General features: G+C 43.2%; 1 protein-coding gene across 3 annotated transcripts in view; it reads left to right on the top strand.

Moving 5' to 3' along the window:
• Nucleotides 1-19,441, top strand: part of GLRX3 (glutaredoxin 3) — a 30,032-nt gene extending 10,591 nt beyond the window's left edge. For 2 of the 3 annotated variants that reach the window (XM_084751028.1, XM_084751029.1), the window contains exons 3-11: nt 4,369-4,443; nt 5,104-5,305; nt 10,362-10,534; nt 10,725-10,786; nt 12,643-12,700; nt 14,297-14,349; nt 15,747-15,786; nt 15,876-15,968; nt 19,182-19,441. In XM_084751028.1, the coding sequence (XP_084607154.1) occupies nt 4,369-4,443; nt 5,104-5,305; nt 10,362-10,534; nt 10,725-10,786; nt 12,643-12,700; nt 14,297-14,349; nt 15,747-15,786; nt 15,876-15,968; nt 19,182-19,232 (807 nt within the window). In that variant the 3' untranslated portion in view covers nt 19,233-19,441. The remainder of the gene's footprint in view (nt 1-4,368; nt 4,444-5,103; nt 5,306-10,361; nt 10,535-10,724; nt 10,787-12,642; nt 12,701-14,296; nt 14,350-15,746; nt 15,787-15,875; nt 15,969-19,181) is intronic. The other variant, XM_084751030.1, reaches the window with a different exon arrangement.
• Nucleotides 19,442-19,649: the final 208 nt, after the last annotated feature.

Genomic DNA, 19,649 nt, shown 5'->3' with positions numbered 1-19,649 from the left:
ATTGGGAGCCACTGGAGTAGCGGCTGCGCTTGAGAGTCAAGGTGTGGAGGAGTTACAGAGTTACATTGCTGTGCTCTGCACCCCTGTGCCATCCCTTGTGCTGTGGGGACTGTACTCAGGACCTCATAGTTAAGTTAGGCTCTACTACTAAGTTACATTGAGGCCTATTGTAGGACCTTCATGACTTGAGAGGTGGCTCAGCCCTTAAGAGCACCGGATACTCTTGCCAGGAACCTGGCTTCAGTTCCCAGCACACACAGTGGCTTATAACTGCTTGTAACTCCAGTTCCAGGGCATCTGACTGCTATCTCTGATCTGTAGGCACCAGGCATGCACATGGTGCTCATATTTCTGTGCAGACAAACACTCACACACATATGATAAAAAGAAAACCATAAATCTTTAAAAAAAAAAAAAGCAGGTTTCTTTAACATTTGATTTATTCCTGCTCTCAAATAGGCAAGTGTTTTAAAGATACAGTTTGTTCTACTTAGTTTCCAGATGGCTGCGCAATTGCTCTGTATAAAATAATTGAGATGACAGTGCTCCGTATTGCCAGGAGTAAATGAATTAGTGCGCTAAGCATCAGGCAATATCTAGCTTAGAGTAACTGTTGTTTTTAACAAAATCTCAGTTGCTTGATTTTACCAGTGAAAACTCAGGAGCCAGATGCTCGGGTGAAAGCCTGCTAGCTCAGAGAGGCAGAGAAAGCACCCAGCTGACCTTTCTTAGCAATGACCCAGAAGGGAAAAAACCCTCCAAACCCTCCAAAAACCCCTCAAACTCAATGTCCCTCCTTTCCACTTCCTATGTGTCTATACTTCCTGACTTCTTCTCACTCTTTATGGTTCTTTTCTCTGTTCACTCCCTGTCAACTGGTTCTTGCTCCACTTGACCTATGATTGACTTTATTTAATCCTGTTTACAATGTTCAAGCAGTAAGCTCTTGGATTAAAGGTGTGTGCTAGGGTTGAGAGTTGGGGTAACAACACAATCTCAGGGTTCACAATGTGATCAAATATCCTACAACATGACTTTCAGCTGTGAGCCATTTCTATGACGTCACTGACCTGTAAACTGAAGTGGAGTAGTGGGTACCCTGTTAGCCGTGGTGGCACACACCTACCCCAGCAGAGGCAAGTGGGTCTCTGAGTTTGAGGCCATCCTGTTCTACATAGCAAGTTCTAGGCCAGCCAAGACTACATAGGGAACCCCTAACTCATACTCCCCAAAAGAATGAGGACTCTGCCCCACCCCCCAGTATTCTCACCTCATCCCTTCTCACAGGCACACCTTTGGAAGGTTCTGAAGAGCTGCTCAGGGTAGGGAACAAGTGGTTCCCACCAGAGGCATTGTGAAGATGCAGTGTGGGTAAATGCAGTCCCTAAAGTGCAGTCTTTCTTCTGACTGTAGTGGTGGAAAGCCTCATGCGGCATAATGACATAAGCACTGATTTTACACTTCCAAGCTACATCTCTGTATCTGAACATAAGTGTGGGACATGGAGCTACAGATAAGTAAGGGGCTTTGTTAAAGGAATCTGCTCACCTCACTCAGAGGCTCTTCAAGCTGGAGAAGCAAGGGTGGTGTTGTGTAGTCTGCCAGACGCCTGTTACCAAGGAGCTGATAGTGGAAAGCTTGAGCTCCCGGGGCAGGAGCACAGAGACTCAATAACTTAGGGTCCTTGTATGGGTGGGGGAGGGGAGGGGCCCCAGCCTAAGCAGAGAGCTTTTTTTTGTTGTTTTTTTGTTTGTGAGACCTTACCCTGTTGGGTGGTGCTCTCAGGGTTTGAGGAGAGACAGTTTGCCTCTTGCTGGGCAGAACACTCTCATAGGCATGTCCACAAATGATGGTTTATTGGCTATCAGGTTTCTTCATCTAGTTTATACAAGGGCTCGCGGTATGGAGCTGCCTGTTTATGAATGGTAGCTTTGAACTCTTGTATATGCAGGTCATTTAAAAACATTTCCTATTTTCATTACTAAGGCCATTATACTGTCCTGGAGCCATAGCTTCAAATAATTCTGAGTGCTGCAGAGCTTCTCTTCTCTGTGGTGTTAGAGGTCATACCGGCATGCTAGACAGCCCTGGCAGCGTCTATTCCAGCTCCACACAGGTGTTAGGACACCACACAGTTCTGATGCGTTGGAGAACCTTTGTGGCTGTAGTGGCAATTCCGTCCCCTCTTCTGTGTGTGTGTCTGTCCCCATTGCCTCTGAGGCAGAGCTAGTCTTCTGGAGGCTGGTTTTGAGGGGGAAGCCACTTTCAGTGCTCCACAGGCAGGAATGGCAGCAGAGATCTGGATAGCACAGGGGGCTGTGGTAGGAGTTCTGGTCGGAGGACATGTGTCCTCATAAGTATTGCTCAGATGCCCCGGAGGTAGGGTCTCTTTGTGAGCAGTGCTCAGAAAAGAGTGAACTGCTGAATGACACATGGACACCATTGGTCTGAGTACGGAACTGTGCCTAAGAAAGAAAACACAGCACGCACTTTATTTTATTATTAATTTTTAAAAACATATACATCTATATTATTACACCTACACAGTGTACAGCAAAGAGCCACAGAATATTCAGGAATTACATTCATGTTACATTCATAGCATTTTGGCTGTTTGTATTTGGCAACCTTGAGTAAAACATTTTCCTATCTTGGTGAGTCTAAAATTCTGAATGTAACTCAAAATCTATCATATCTCATCTCTATCAACTTAAAACATCTCTCTAGACCTAAAGACATCTCAGTCCCCAAACAACTAGGCTCAACTGTGACACTCAACTATTTGGTCTTCACCCCATCAGAAATTTGAGAAGGAGTAAAATTAATTGCCTGAGTAAACAGGAAGTGCAGGTTAGCAGCTTCCTAATTTAATAATAAGAGAAAAAAAATGACAGGCAGTTTGCTGTCTGAACAGTCACCCATAGCTCTCTAAAACGTTGGAACATCATCTTCAGTCTTCTGGCCCAGTATATCTGACAGACATTTGTAAGGCAGAAACCATTGAGGACTTGCTTACCCTGTCTTGGCAGAGTTTGGCCATCAACTCTGTCTGCATCCAAGCCTGCCCTTTTTTATGAAGCATTCTGTCTACAGCACACACGTTTCTAAAACAGTAGTCAGTTCTAAATGTTTGTGTCAGACTGTTTTCTTTTTGCTCTTGTATCTTTTTTGCCTATTTTATGAGAGGACTGCTGTTACTAGTTGAAGATTTAAAGCTTTATCATTTAAATACAGTTGAAAAATGAAAGCAATTAAAAATCTTCTTGAAGAAGGCACTAAAAGCTTGTGAGAAGTGAGATAGCGAGGCAGCATGAGGCAGTGCAGGTAGTAGGACAGTGCCTCTGCTGGCCAGGCATTATTCCAACACAACTAGCCTGAGTGGGTACAGCAGAGGGAAAAATCACATTTCAAGCCCAGTGGAAATCTTTTCAGTCTTAGAGAAACGCAGTATAGATATTTTAAACACATTTAACAATATAATTTATCAATAAATTTTATTTCCTATAGGTATAATGTGAATACAGGTTTTTATTGGTTTCAAAAAGTTTATATTAAATTGACAGTCCTATGAGAGAAAAATATAATATATCTTGGTTTTCCCTCAAAGTATATTTATAAAGATCTACGTAAATACCTTATAGTAATTGTGTTCTAATTATCTAGAAATTGTGTTTCTAAATCTGTTTGAAACCCATGTGCCAGATACCGCATCATATCATGCTTGATGAGGGGCCTCAAGGAAACGATCTGACGAAATACAGTCATCTTAGTCAAAATGAGTTTACACGTTTGAATAGTCCGGAGTGCAAGCAACCGACAGGCTGTTTGCATAGTGTCCAGCAGCCATGTAGGGGTTAAAAGTAAAATTTATCAGACATCAATAGTTTATTGAAGAAATACTCCTTTTTGCTTCATAATTTGCAGAAAGCTGCAGCTGTCAGTCATGATGTACTGCCTCCTGAAATTAGTCAATAGAGCAAACAGCAAGAATTGCTGTGGGCAGAAAATAAGCACTGTAATCATGACATAACTGGGGTCAGTGATTTATGGATTTCAATATAGTAGTAGCTGCATATGATTGAAAATTTACTAGGTCACTAGTGCACCAAAAATTTTATTCACAGCCTCCAGGCATCTTTTGAAATGTGCAACAAAATAAAAACCTCTGAACCTGTTTTGACACTGCAGACTCCGTGGATGACATGCCAGCCCAGTGAGTCTCATTTAAATGTAAATGTGTCATAAACTTTTCGTCCTATAATCTTAAAATACCATGGACTTGAAGGGACAGTGCATGTGAAACTGATTTACATATCAAAGTAGAAAAAGGACCAGTAATAATGAAGCTTGGGTTCTTTTATTTTAAAGCTGGAAGCCGAAGCTGTTCCTGAAGTATCTGAAAAATATGAAATTAGTTCTGTTCCCACCTTCCTGTTCTTCAAGGTAAGGATGAAAGAGGCCCCAGAGGTGGTCCGCCTGAGTGGCTCCTGGGACTGGGTGTTAGGATTCTTTTATCCTCTCCTGATCTCCTTATTGCTCCTAGCTTTGTACCTCCTTCTGGTACTCTGTCAGTTTTTGCACTGATGAGGACCATGCTGGTTGCTTGCCATGGGCAGTGGGCAGCCCACAGCCAGAACTGGAGCCTCCTGACCAGAATCCAGACTTCTCCTGCAGACTAGTGCTCCCTGACCCAGGTTTGAAGTGGCTTATTGAGGGCATGTGCCTGGATGCAAAGAGACGTCTGGCTGGTTCTTCTTGATTAATGAGTCCTTGGGAAGCGAGTGCCAATCTCTGCTTCAGGCACCCATGGGTATTGCCGCTTACCACAGCCCTCCAGAGCTTCCTTTGTGTTCAGTAGGTCTATTCAAGCTGCTCTTAACTTTGAGATGCCAGCGCTTCTCCAGCATGTTCCAAAATGCAGGTCTCTAAGTGAGAAGCAGCTCAGGCAGCTGCTAATGAGACACTCTCCCTTCAGTAAAACAGGAGTACCTTGAAGAATTGGCTAGAGCTATAGGTACTTCCTATAACCTTGGAGTCTAAAGTGTAGATGATGATGATGATGAAAGAATACCACTTTATTCTAAATGACATTTTAAACTTCAGAATTCTCAGAAAGTCGACCGGTTAGATGGTGCACATGCCCCAGAGTTGACCAAAAAGGTCCAGCGACACGTGTCTAGCGGATCCTTTCCTCCTAGTGCTAACGAGCATCTTAAAGAAGATCTCAACCTTCGCCTGAAAAAGCTGACTCACGCTGCCCCCTGCATGCTGTTCATGAAGGGAACACCTCAAGAACCACGCTGTGGTAAGAAGCCGATCCTCACGATTGGAACAGAATGTCCCTGCCTGTGTGGGTGCTTTTGATGTGTGTAGTATTAGGCGGGTTATACTTCCTGGTGTCGTCATACAAATCTTTGGAGGACATGGGAGCCGGAGAAGGGTCTTTGGAAATCACCAGGTTCAGGCTCTTTGTGTTTCATATTTGAACCCTCAGTTACAAGGGTAACTTGCTCACCTAGTGGCAGAGCTGGGAAGGATTAGATTCCAGCTACCTGCCTTATTGTCATCTCTGTTAATAGGTCTTTTACTGTGTGGGTTTTATTTACTTTTAAGATTTGTGTGTGTGTGTGTGTGTGTGTGTATGTGTCTGTCTGTCTGTCTGTCTGTCTGTCTGTCTGTCTTTTGTGTGAGTATAGCATGTAGGCCCAATGAGGCAAGAAGAGGGTGTTGGATTCTCTTGGGCTGCAAATGAGCTTCCCAGCATGGTTACTGAGATCGAAACTTGGGTCCTCTGTTAGAACAACAAGCACTCCTAACCTCTGGGTCATCCCTCCAGCCCTTTTAAGATAATTAATTGTCTGTCTTTGTGAATGTGTGTACAGGCCAGAAGAGGACACTGGGTATTCTTTTTCAGTTTCCACCTGCTTCTTTGAGGCAGTCTCTGGTACCTGCTAGCTTCGCAAGTGCCCGGCATATTCCTATCTTCATCCCCCAGGAGCTGGAGTTAGATCCTTGTAGTTACTTGTGGCTTGTCATGTGGTGCCGGGATACAACTCCAGGCCTGGTGCTTGTGCAGAAGCGCTCTTAGCTCCTGGGCATCTCTGGCCTGTGTAGTTTTGCTCTGAACAGGCCCTTGGCGGCCTCCTTCTCATCTTTTTGTTCAGACTTAGTAATTTAAAAGCTTGAGGGCTTCCATTAGGACCTGGGTCTGCCCTGTGTCGTCTTGCTTTCCCTCTTGTGCTCTCATGATGGCATTTTTCACCCACTACTGTCACTTCTAGTTGGTAGCTGTTAGTAGATTAAAGATCACTGAGTCTTGGCTTATAGTCATATGTACTTTCTGTACATGAGGGTGCTTGTAATTTTAAAATAAGTTTTGTAATTATTTCAGCCCTCTGGTATTGAGCTTATGTTGTTTCCTTTTTACTGTGCCTACTACAACATTATTATGCTGCATAATTGAGTTTTTAATGCCTTTTGATGATTTTGTTGAGACTCTAAGGCTGTTTGTTTCAACTGTACTGGAGGGGATTCATTAAGATAGGTGGCAGGAAAGTCGGATATGCAGTTGATAGGATTACTGTGTGTCCAGTGTGACTGGAAAGAGCCAAGCTGCCATTCTGAGTGTGTTCTATTCTGAACTATTCCTCTGTGGTCAGGAAGCAGTCTACTTCTTCCAGTAAAGCATCGTGTTTAAGTTCTCTTAAAAGGATGAAGTACTGATTCCTTTCTCTCTTAGTTCTGCCTGAAAGGTTTCCCAGGCAGTGTCTTTTTGAGTCAGAATTGCAAAGCTTCCTGGGTCTGTCCTCGAGTTAAGCAATGACGTGGAACAAGCAGTCTTCACGGTGCTTTCTTGTTACTTTATTTTTAATGGGCGTTGGAACTGTTGTTCTCTCTGGTGTTGCATGTTGTCTAGTTAAGGACTTAACCTTCAGTCCAGTCTGAAGGACAGTAGGAAGGCCTATAAAACGTGAGCAAACCTGTTAAACATAGCAAACCGTTTACTGAATACCCTGTTCTTTTTTGAAACCCAAGAGTAGCACTCTCTCAATCTTTTCTAATAACCTAGTGAAATTGGCAGGAGGCAAGATTGACTGGGAAAGTATTCCCAGGCAGCAGAGGTGGGGTGTGTGCCACTTGCAGTTTTTCAGTCCTGCCACTGTCAGCCCTGCTCAGGTACTACCTTGGCTTTCAGCTGCACTGGAGGGCGCTGGGATGTGGCCTGTCTCCGAAGGTGCAGGGGTTCTTGAATTTTTCAAACGTTAGTGGCAAACGTAGAAATAGTCATTTTTAAAAATTAACTTTTAGGTAAGCAACATTAGACTGTGATATCATCTTTGCCCCTCCCCGATACCATCTCAAGCCCCTTCCAGTTCCAGCTGGCTCTCTTCCTCTCTGGGTCAGTTCCCTGTTGCATGCATTTTACTCCTCTGGTAGAGCACCTCTTTTCTCCCTTCCTTTCCGTATTGTGACATCCCTCCCTGTCCATGCACCCATGCACGCGCATACATATGTGCACGTACACAGACACAAAGGCACACAACACAATTTTAAATCTAGTTCTGCGTACAAGGGGAAAATGTATTATTTGTCTTTCTGAATTTGGCTTATCTAGAGATAGTCTTTTTATTTCACTAAACTGAATTTATGATGTTTAAAAAATTTTCTTTTATGTTGTGACATTCAGACTATAAATAGAATAAAAAGAAAATTTAAACATTTTAGAGCAATCTGAAAACAAGATTTTATAGGCATTTAGATAATGAAAGAAAAAAGATAAGGAGATTGTTAGATGCATAAATGTTTAACTGCCGTTTCTTTTGTTTGGATGCTATCTTCCTAACTTTTCTAACAGTTCTGAGTAGCCGCCTCTTTCCTGATATTTTGGGTTTTTTTTATGTGCCCTCCTTCCTAGCACATACAGCAAACCGATTATTGGAGAGTACATAATAAAGTGTCCATGCTGGGTCAGCTGGAAAGCCTTCTCATGGGGACTACCTGGCCACCTCCTTCTTGGGTTTTTGTGCACAGTGTATGCACTCACCTTTCATCTCCTATTTTTGGGAAACTTAAGTGGCTTTATTTCTGTTCTTGCTTTCTGAGCCTGCCTAGTGTGGATTTTGTGCTCCACATTGACAGTGCAGTGAAGAGTAGGCTCGCCCCTTCATGAAAACATACTTCACCTCTGTGGACTTCAGAACTTTCTGTCATGTAACAGAATGACTTGCTTCTGAGAGCACTCTGCCATCAACATTGCTTTGCTCCTGACTCAGCATCTGTGGTGGAGTGGAGTTACGCTTGTACTTGGATCGGTGACCCTCACCTTGCTTTGTGTTACCCAGAAAAACTTGGATAACACTTACACTTGATTACACTTCTCGAACCTGCCTGTCCTAGAACCAGGACAAGCCACAGCTCTGCCTTCTGCTTTACCTCTAGGCTCCGTCTGCAGAGCTCATGCAGACTTCTAAGTTGGTGTTGAGAAGGCCTCAGCCTACAGACTTGAGTTGCCTCTCTTCTGGCTTCTCATGAGGATAGGAAGAGAACTCACTTACCTTTGAGGACGCCTTCTAAAGCACTGAGGTCCTTCAGGAGGGGAATGCGGTTATGGGGGGACTCCATAGCTATTGCAGCTAAAGCTGGTAGCTGTTTGGCTGTGGGAGCTTCAGCAGTGAGAGTCAGATGCAAAGCACAAGTGCGAAAATACTCTTAAGGGTCTGTTTTAGGTAGTTAGTAAATGTGCCAGTTAGGCTTATTACTCATGTCACAATTGGAAATGACTGCAGATAGGAATGGTGATTTTGTGGTAAATGAGATTTTTTTTTTTAACTTTTAAGTGCTTCTATTGCATGCATGCATTTTCCTTCAGGAGTTTATAAATATTTTGTTATTAGAATAAAGCCTTATTACTACTTTATCCTTAAGCATAACATTTCCAGACTGCCACTTTAACCCTTAAAAATGAAACCCTACCAATCAATCTTTCTAGTCTGCATGTAATTGCCTAAAGCCAAAATAAAGCCTTTTCTCAGCCAGTTACAGTAGAAACGAGCTAATATATTGGGAACAGAATCACCATCAGCAGTCAGCCGTTAGCTGTTTACTAATGAACTCCCAGATGAGTGAAAACATTGAGAAACCGTGTTTGACTTCAGGCTGTGCATGAATGCCACACTGCAGCTGTAGGAGGAGCAGCTTGTGTGCTGCACACTCACCCCGCCGGTGCTTCACCTCAGCAGATGCAGATCTGGGAAGTGCGTGGGGCCCAGCCCTAGACCCATGCTTTTAATAGGAAATGTGCTTTTGGGTGATGTCAGGTAAAACCATTGCAGTTGATCTTATGCTGGATTTCATGATTTTTTTTTTCTTTTTTTGAAAATAATTGCTTATGTGTGGAAATCCTAAAGGGATTTGTAATGGGTAGTGTAGATTATATTCCAGAGAATTAAGAGTATGTCTCAATGAATGGTGAAGCGAGAAGGAAGAAAGTGGTTCAGACTTGGAGATATTACTTGGTAAGAATTAGCATCTGGGAAGAAAAGTGTGACCTCTTTTCAGCCTGGATTGATAGATTCACAAGACTGATGTTCACACCTTTTCTTCATTGTGAACACTAAGAAGATTGCTTCACCAAAGTCAAGCTCCCAGGACAATAATTTGTCACTGTAGTGTAGCTTAAAAAAAAAAAAAAACAAACCCAAATCATCATACTTCACACTTTAGGGAGGGTAAATAGTTTTAGGAAAGAATCTATTAAGTTATAAATAGGCTGAGAAGGAATGGCATCAGTCTATAGACAGTTCGTGTGTAACAACAGAGATGGCTTGAGCACTTGCCGTCCTGTGCCCACCTCAGACCCAAAGAGCACTTCTTACTCTGATTCCCACTCATCCTGCTCAGAGGTGAAGATGAGCAGCACCTGCAGAAGCGTGTGCACAGGTTCACTAGTGGTAGTAAGGACCACTCTTGGGTCTCACTGTGGTCAAGCAGTGGTTAAAATAGCTGTCCTAGGTGTCCTGGTCAGCCCCCTGATGGAGAGGGAGCGGCCATGGAGGGCTTTGTCCTATGTCAGGGTGGAGCCTGTGCCCGGCCTTCCTGGCTCTGCTCTGTTTCCACAATGCTGTCTCCAGTCACAGAGCAGCTTTGATGTACACCAAACGTCTCTGTAATTATGCTGATGCGTATGTTAAACTCTAGCTGTTTGAGGCTCTAGGTTAAGTAAGATTTTAGCATTTATTTTTCTCCTATATTATCCAGTTAAGCTGATTCAATCACTGTGCAGGCGAGGGGGGCATTTCTGTCCCCTGGACACTGTGGTATGTGAGAGATGCTGAATTCTCTATTTCCTTGTTCTGTTGCAGGTTTCAGCAAGCAGATGGTGGAAATCCTTCACAAACACAATATTCAGTTCAGCAGTTTTGATATCTTCTCAGATGAGGAAGTTCGGCAGGGGCTCAAGGCATACTCTAATTGGCCCACCTATCCTCAGCTCTATGTTTCTGGAGAGCTCGTAGGAGGACTTGACATAATTAAGGTTAGATTCTTTGTAGACAGTTTGTTTAGAGCACACTTTTCTAAAGTGTTGTAATAAATTGAAAGCACATATTTCTTATTGCACCTCAAGATTTACTAATGAGAACTCAGTATTTCTGATAGGTATTTGTCAGTATTCCACATTGGGGGTGGCCAAGGTGGTTTATATTGTAATAATGTGCTTCTTTCAGGAGCTGGAAGCATCCAAAGAGCTAGATACAATTTGTCCCAAAGCTCCCAAGTTAGAAGAAAGGTAAGTGCTGGAGAGCTGGCAGCGTATGCTCTGCATATCTGAACGGTCTGTAAGTCCTGTTACTGCATTGTTCTTTCTGAGTAGACACTGAGCATTCAGTGTTTGCCTGCTGGGGGTCAAGCTTAGTGTTCCTCGCCACCTACTCTTGCAAACTCGACGTTCTCATTTGGACTGTAGACGTAATAGCTTGGCTTAGCCACTATGAAGAGTATACTTGCTACTGCAGAAATGTCACTTTGATTGCGCCCAAGGCCTTATTTGGTTCCTGTTCTTTTGTGTGAGCATAGCACCCCTGTGTTTTTGAGTGCAGCTGAACTGCCATGTGTAATTCCTAAGTGCGATAAGAGTTTAGTGGGAAAAGCTAAGGTTCTGCGTGGCCTCTCTAAGCCACAGTCAAAAAATTCAGGCAAACTCTGGAGCTGTGAAACCATTTTTCTGTTTATGAGGGATCATAGCCTGCTTCAGAAGTCTTGTAGAAATGGTGGCTTTTGGTATGGAGGGACTTGTGAAGAGGACTACTCTGTTGTAATAAATGCAAATTTATTAATTCACATTTTTATCTTAATAAAAATTGCAAAGAATTTATCTTGAAATTTGTCAGAGCCCATCAACTGTTAGTAGAGGTTGAGTGTGTAATTTTCTTGCTACTTCACATTTTGAGAATTTCTACAAATAGTTAATAAAAAACATTCATTTGTGCTTTATTCAAGTACTCCTTAGGAACAGTGTTGTATGAATGTCATGCTGGCCTAATGCCTCGTCAGTGTCTGTACTCTTTCGTTGTGATGAGAAGATAGTGGTGTTTGTGGATACCACTAGGGGCCCTTTGTGGTCTTTATTGTGGCCCTTGACCCTGAGGCTGTGCTGCTCCCAGGGTGGCTCTGCATTTCATCTCCCTGGACTCGCTGGGCACTGTGCTTTCCTCTGTAGACTGTTCTTGCTGCCGCCTTGTCTTCATCAAATCTTCTTTCCTAAAGTGCTGCTATAGTTCTCCCGAGCTGCAGGCATACACGGATATTGGCTAGAGCAGTAGAGAAAGCAGTGGTTGGTATATTTTTGGCTAGTAATTTAAAGGACTCCTATCTAGCAAAATGACATGTATTCTGACAGTAGGGTGACCTGTGGTGCATGGATCTAGGTGGTTAGATCGTCTGGTGAGTGGGCTGGGTTACGTTTGAGTCCTATAAGTGTCATGGCCTGTGTGATCTCTGCACTTGACTGGTGTCAGTTTTATTCCACAAGAGAGAAAATGATGTGACCCATTGTCTCTACACTGTTTTTTTTTTCCCTTTGTGACTAAACTTTGTTCCAAATTTGGGTGACTAACAGTCCTCATAGCAAGTTAGATCCTGCTTTTTGACAGGTGGCATATAAAATATGAAGTATCAAGTTAAAATGAGAACTGTTGATTTTTAGCTATGTGTGGTTGGGGGCTAAGATTTTCTTTCTTACCCTCACGGCCCTGCTCTGGTGTGAAGAGCGTTATGTAGCATCGTGATGGGAGAATGCTCAGTGATTCATTTTGGGAACTTTAGATGACTCAATACATAGGCCCCTCCATCGAATAGTTCCTTACTGAATTGGTTATTATTATTTTTTTGGTACTACAAGTTGATGGGCTTAAATTGCAACTTGAAGGAACATTCGTTGCCTTAAAAAGCCATATTATGTTTTACAGTGGCTCAGGGAGAGAAGGAAATCAAGGAAAGTGTCAGTGCTTCTGCTTGTTTAGTACCACTCAACGCTGTGAGCCGCCATCCTGCTATCCCTCAACTATGCCTGCTACTCATGAAGCAGAGCACAAGTGGTGTTTAATAATTGAGCTGAGCCATTTTATATCAATTTTCTCTCTTCAGGCTCAAAGTGCTGACCAATAAAGCTTCTGTGATGCTCTTTATGAAAGGAAACAAACAGGTAAAGAACTCAAAAATGGTTTTATTTGTAATTTCTTTTGATGTTAACATCTGCAGCAAGGGGACAGTTATGCCTTCTTTTTCTGGTTTGGCTAATGAAGCTGTAGTGGCATCAGGAAGTTATCCAGGCCTTAATTGGTACTTATGGAGATCAAACAAAGCAATCTCCATTTCGCTTAGCTTTATCATCAGCGTCTCAGCAGGGTGCATTTCTTTCTGCTGCCAAACTTTGTCAGCTGAAGTGGTCAACACTGCTAGCACCTAGCCGATTCTCTGAGTTGCTGTCCCGGCGCCCTTTGTTTGAGGGTGTGGACTGTGGGCAAATATACTTCCCTGGGTAGTCCTGAGGTTCCTGGCCTTAAGTCCACAGAGTAGAAAATAAACCCCATATGATCTGTGCCCCTTGTGCTCTGTGGTACCTGGTTATGAGTGAGTAAAACTACCACCATTTTCAGACACAATATGATGGCTCTTGTAGTTTATTGAAAGTACCTACTGAATTAGTTTGGTAGTTCCCCTTGCACTCATTAATTGGTGAAAGCTGATCTTCTGGATTGGGATTAGAGTGGTGGTTTTAAAAAGCTAGCCCTGTCATTTCTCTTATATTTTGCTGTTAACAGTTGAGTTTCACCTGTTCAGCCTGAGGCAGGCAGAGCTGTGCAGTTTGCTTTCCTCTTAGGATGAGGAGACTAAAGCTCAGAAAGGTGAGGTGGTGGAGTGCTGAAGCTGCCAGGCTCTGGACAAGCCACTTTGGGCAGGTGATGCCTTTTTGTGAACAGACCTAATGAGGCCATAGGACTGTTTTAACATCAGGTTGCCATAAGGGTTGGCATGATACCAACTCAGTGAAGCCCATTATTTAAAGCACCTAACGAGTTGGAAGTAATAAGGAAGACATTAATATAATTTTAGCACGTTGTTAACACTGTGTTAAGACACAGACTCTGATTGGGACAGTGCGCTTATAAACAATAAACAATAAGTTATAGTAAAGATGAAGTGACACTCTTGCTCCATGATTGCTGAACACAGACTTTTATTCTCCACATTTCTTGTGGCTATCCAGGAAGAATTTGTGTGTCTGGAAAATGGTGTCCTGGGGGCTTTTAAGTTGTGTATTGTCAGGCTTCTTTCCCAAGATAGCTGGGGCTTGGGGAGTCTGTGGCCCTAAATAAAGCATAGGGTTCCAGTCCCTTCACGTAGCTGACACCACAGTGCAGAGGTAAGTTTAAAGGAAGTGACTAAAGGTCCGTGGGATGTGAAAATGATCATCTGGCTTAACTTGTTCTGTCACTTGCATAGAGCAAGGAAAGAGTCAGGTGATTCTGTATAGGCGATCTGGGTTTGATTTAGGGGAACTTCTGACCGCAAGGGTTTTAAGCTGCTACACATCCCTCAACTTAAGAAGTTAAAGCCAGAGTCGGCTGTGGGTTGTTTGGGATGATGTCAGCTTGCACCAGTACTCCAGAGGGGATGGAAGAAGCACAGGAAGTGGGCCAGCAGAGTGGCTGGGGTGCTGACTTGAGCATTTGAAGTGGACACACTCACTGGGTCTCTGAGAAAAAAATGTACAATTTTTTTTTTTTTAATAATTTAGGAAGCAAAATGTGGATTCAGCAAACAAATTCTGGAAATACTGAATAGTACTGGGTATGTAAATCTTGTGTTTAGTTCTGCCACTGGTACTTTACAGTTTTATTGTTTAAGCCTATTTGCATAATATTTATTGACATACCATGTCCAGTTTTTATAGTGTTTTTTTTTAATGCTTTAACTTAGACCAAAATGGAATTTTCTGGCTCTTGTTCTCATCATGCATAAAGAAATACAGGGAGACTATCATACACTCTAACTGTTATTTAGAAGTCTGTGCTTTCAGACCTGGAAAGACGGCTTAGTGATTAAGTGTGTGCTGCTCTTTAAGAAGATGTGAGTTGGGTCGTCAGCACCTACATCAGGCATCTTACAGCTGCCAGGACTCAGGCCCTGGGGGATGTGAGGCCCCTGGTGTCCTTTGTCTAGAATAGGATGGGTTGAGCTGCCTAAATCTCTGCTCCAGTGGTGGAGCTGCTGGGATGGAGCTGTCAGGTGGGGACTCTCTGGTTGATTTTTGTGCTTAAAACTAAATCCATCTATGTGGAGGAATTCTTTTGGGTTTTCAAATGTTTTGTTTATTTCTTTTGTTTCATGTTCTGCTTCTTTTCAAATCACAATATGTGTTCGTATTGTCCTTTGAGTAAATAGCCTGTTCTCTGAAGTTGTAGAACTGGAGGAGGACAGAAGGCGGTTAAGCAGCACAGTCTGAATATGACCTTTGAAAAATGGCTCTTCTTTTTAGCCGAGCGTGGTGGCGCACGCCTTTAATCCCAGTACTCAGGAGGCAGAGGCAGGCAGATCACTGAGTTCGAGGCCAGGCCAGCCTGGTCTACAAAGCAAGTCTAGCATAGCCAAGGCTACACAGAGAAACCTTGCCTCGAAAAACAAAACAAAACAAAACAAAAAACCAAACCAAACCAAACAAAACAAAAAAACTCTTTTTAAAGAAATGTTGGGGGCCAGCAAGATGGCACAGAGGGTAAAGGCGCTTGTCTCCAAGACTGATGCCCTAAGTCGATCCCTGGAACCCAAATAGTGGAGTGAGAGCACTGACTTCTTCTACAAGTTGTCCTCTGACCTTCACACAAATGCCTTGTCCTTCTAATATATGTAATACTAACAACACACACACACACACACACACACACACACACACACACACACACACACACATATATATATATATCGTATACTAACATATATACCATAAATACTTGAGAATTTTGGCAGGTCCTGCTATATAGTGTTCATCAAAAGACCTAGTGATTTTGTCTTAGAATGACAAGCCCAACAATAAAAGTCATCCCTGTTGCTTTACGTAGGCTTTCTTTAGTAAGTTTTGTTATCAGTGACTGTGTTTCTTCACTGTATTAAAAACACTAGATACGTTTTATTTTATTATTTTGTTTAAAGTGAATGAATACCCGCTAAAATGCTCTCTCCTTTTACAGGGTTGAGTATGAAACTTTTGATATACTGGAGGATGAGGAAGTAAGTTCTGGGTTTTCTGTTCCATCCCGTGTTTTAGCTTCACTTACAAGGTCTGGTGGGAAGGCTTCAGGGTTCCTGTTGTTTCTTAGGTGCGTCAGGGATTGAAAACGTTCTCAAACTGGCCAACCTACCCTCAGCTGTATGTGAGAGGGGAACTTGTTGGAGGATTGGATATTGTCAAGGTAAGGGCTCTTCATTGCTCCTCTCAACAACTGAATTGTTTGCCGTGTGTAAGCATCCAGCTTTGGTGTTGTCTGGCTCCTCTTCTCTGCAGCCTCACTCCAGCATCCTCTGTGTATGTGTCTTAGTGTCTTACGCTTCCTCCTGCTCTGAGCCATCTTCTCGTCCTTCGAATGCTGCCAGCTGCCAGCTGTAGCCGAGTGTCCAGATGAACTCAGAGGACCCTGCCTTGCTAACTGCAGCACAACTTCCTTCCCTATTTTCTTGCTTATCAGTCCATCTTTACCTGGTTCCCTCCACTTTATATTTTCTTGCATCATCCATACTTAAATCTTTTAATCTCCGTCCTTCAGGACCCAACTTCTCTGTAAGTGTATGCATTCTTCCTGCCAGAAACAGCTTTCTACTCAAATCCTTATATTTTTTGAGTTTTTGTTATTGTAGTTATTTCTCTGGGCCATTTTTCTTTTCCCTTAACCGTGCTCAGATACAGGAGAGAGGATGACGACCGCAGAGTCCTCATGGGCAAGAGTCTCTTGGCCCCATGCCACAGTGGCTGCAGGTCACCTCTGCCAAGTGCCATGGCTCTGTTAGCTGTTAAAGTGTAATCATGTTTAAAATGGGTACTGTGGGGCTGGAGAGATGGCTCAGAGGTTAAGAGCACTGGTTATTCTTCCAAAGGTCATGAGTTCAATTCCCAGCAACCACATGGTGGCTTATAGCCATATATAATGAGATGTGGTGCCCTCTTCTGGTGATCAGGCACATATGCAGGCAGGACACTATACATAATAAATAAATAAATCTTTAAAAAAAATAGAGTGGGTACTGTATGTTTCACACTTCTTATTTTTATGTTGAGACAATGTCTCGTTCTGTAGTCCAGGCTGGCGTTGAGCTCCTTCTGTAGACTAGGCTGGACTTGTCGCACTCTGTCTGGCTTAGCCAGTGCTGAGATTACAGGTGTGAGCCACCACACCTGGCCTAATATTCCTTCAAATCCTTCCTGATGCTCTGTTTATTTTAAGAGCTTGGTAAATGATTATTAGACAGTTAAAAAACTTGTTTCTCTTGTCTTCTAAATGGAACTGGCATTTCTTTTTGTTTTTTTGAGGCAGAGTTGATCTGTGTAGCCCCAAAGGTCTTGGAAATTGCTTTGTAGACCATGCCGACCTCAAACTCAGAGATTGCGTGCTTCTGCCTCCTGAGTGCTGGGATTAAAGGTGTGCAGCACCACCACCCAGCGATGGGCCTGGCACTTCTTGTCTTGTAGTAGCTGTGCTGGTTAGTGTAAACTGCTGCAGGCCACTTTGTCTTGCTGTTGCAGGGCAGGCTTTGTTTCCTGCCAAGGGCAGAGTCTGATGGCACTTTGAGTGTAAGGCAGAGGGCGGGAATTAGGTAGAAATACAGTTTTTAAAAATAGTAAATGGTCTCATTCCTGGAGGAAAAGAAAACACTAGTTTTTATTAGCCCTGAAGCAACAAGGTAAGTGTGTATTTGTTACTTTAGTAGTTAGGTGCACACACATCATATGTAGATAGATATCTTAATAAGACACACAGAGCCTTTAAGATGGGTTTGATCCTGTTCTTTTCTGACTGTCTCACAGCCCATTCCTTACCCAGAGGGTCTTGGGAAATCAGAAATTAGCTTAAACTTTTTGGGTAATGCATGACTTTATGATCCCTGCTCAGACACGTGCAAGTTGATGCTACTGCTCCTGTTTTTTTCTTGAAAGTTTATGGAGCTGTCACTTTGTGTTTCCTGCAGAGTGAGGTTTTTCAGCTGTTCATTAATACACATTCCATATGGTAATTTTGATTAGCCTCTGTTAGAACATTGGTCCTTTGTTGATTGAGTCAGTAACTCAGTGACTTATTCAGTCTGGTATCCTGGGAAAGTCAGCTGCTGACAGGCACTAGAGAAATGGAGGAGCTCTTGGACTTGGCCTTTGGTTGAGTGATTTTAAATGCCTAGCTAGGATGTGTGAGCTGCCTGCCCTCTGCCTTATGTAGAGTTCATCCACTTTCTACCATTTTAGGTACAAACCTGGAGATAAGAAAAATGGACGATAGAGCAGGGTGTTAGCTTGTGTAGGGGAGACCCGGCACCACTGCTGGCTCCCTGATCTGTGCTGCAGCTACCCTGGCTCAGTGTTCCTGTGCTGCAGCTACCCTGGCTCAGTGTTCCTGTGCTGCAGCTACCCTAGCTCAGTGTTCCTTTGCTGCGGCTACCCTGGCTCAGTGTTCCTGTCCTGCAGCTACTGTGGTTCAGTGTTCCTGTGCTGTGGCTACCCTGGCTCAGTGTTCCTGTCCTGCAGCTACTGTGGTTCAGTGTTCCTGTGCTGTGGCTACCCTGGCTCAGTGTTCCTGTGCTGTAGCTACCCTGGCTCAGTGTTCCTGTGCTCACTGATGTGCTGGTCTAGAACACCCTTTTAACCTTGTAACCTGAGGTTGTTTACCAGCCCTCTCATCTGCCATCTCAGTTCTCCACATGCAGATTCAACCCATGAGGATAGATTTATATATTTTTAAATTTAATCTGTAGAAGCCAGTCTTGGTGGTTTATACATACCTTTAATCCCTACAGCTATATGCAAAGGAAGGTAGATTGCTGTGAGTTGGTTACTTAGTGAGTTCTGGGACAGCCATAGCCTTATAATGAAACCCTAACTGTGGGCTGCATCTTTTTGTTTGTTTGGTTTTGGTTTTTCAAGACAGGGTTTCTCTGTGTAGGCCTGACTGTCCTGTAACTTGCTTTGTAGACCAGGCTGGCCTTGAACTCACAGAGATCCACCTGCCTCTGTTATCCAAGTGTTGGCACTAAAGGTATGCTCCACCACTCCTGGCTGGCTGTGTCTTCTACATTTTCTATAAGGAGTGAGCCCATAGTCAGTATCCATGAATACAGTGATGACTCTATTTGCTCTAAAATAAACTCTAACCTATAGTTTGTGTTGTTTTACTTGTGCGGAAAGAGGAGGAGAGAGGGAGGCTTGAACCCAGGGCCTTGGCGTTAGGCTGATGTTCTACTGCTGAGCCTTATTTTGTTTAATGTTCTAAGAATGTTGGCATGGTGAAAACATGTAGGTTAAGCTCAGTAGGTGTCCTTTTGGTGTCAGATACAGGTAAAAGCTTGTTGCTTAGATACCTTTTTTCTTTCTGTATGACTACACTCATATACATACATGCTTTTTTTCTTTTTTTAATTTTTAGGAACTGAAAGACAACGGTGAATTGCTGCCTATACTGAAAGGAGAAAATTAGTAACTGTTAAGCATGGTGTCCAAGAACTGCAAGCAGTATTTAATTACGGTGGAGCAGTTCATGATTTGGTCCTGAAAAGTGGACTAGGAGTAGAAATCCGACTCACTCAGATATGCTGTGTGTGTTTCACCAAGTTGTGCTGAAGGAGCACATGTTACATTTGACAAGAAACATAGAAGGCAATAAACGTCAGATTCAGCTAAAAATAATTCTGTGTTGAGTGTGTCTTTGTAGTGATGTTTGACTGTAGATAGGTCTTTGGAACTTATGGTCACTGCCACTAATTCCTTTAAATCCCTTTCTTAACACATGGGCCTCTTGTAGCAATTAGGAAAGGCCATCAGAAGAAGAAGGCCTCTCTCAAGCAGTGTGCTGTTGAGCTTAGAGAGCTCCTCTGCCAGTCCAATGGCTCCCCTC

The sequence above is a fragment of the Acomys minous genome (genome assembly GCF_964271855.1).
Source record: "Acomys minous genome assembly, chromosome: 2".
In the NCBI taxonomy this organism is placed as follows: Eukaryota; Metazoa; Chordata; class Mammalia; order Rodentia; family Muridae; genus Acomys; species Acomys minous.
This window is presented reverse-complemented; position numbering and strand designations above follow the sequence as displayed.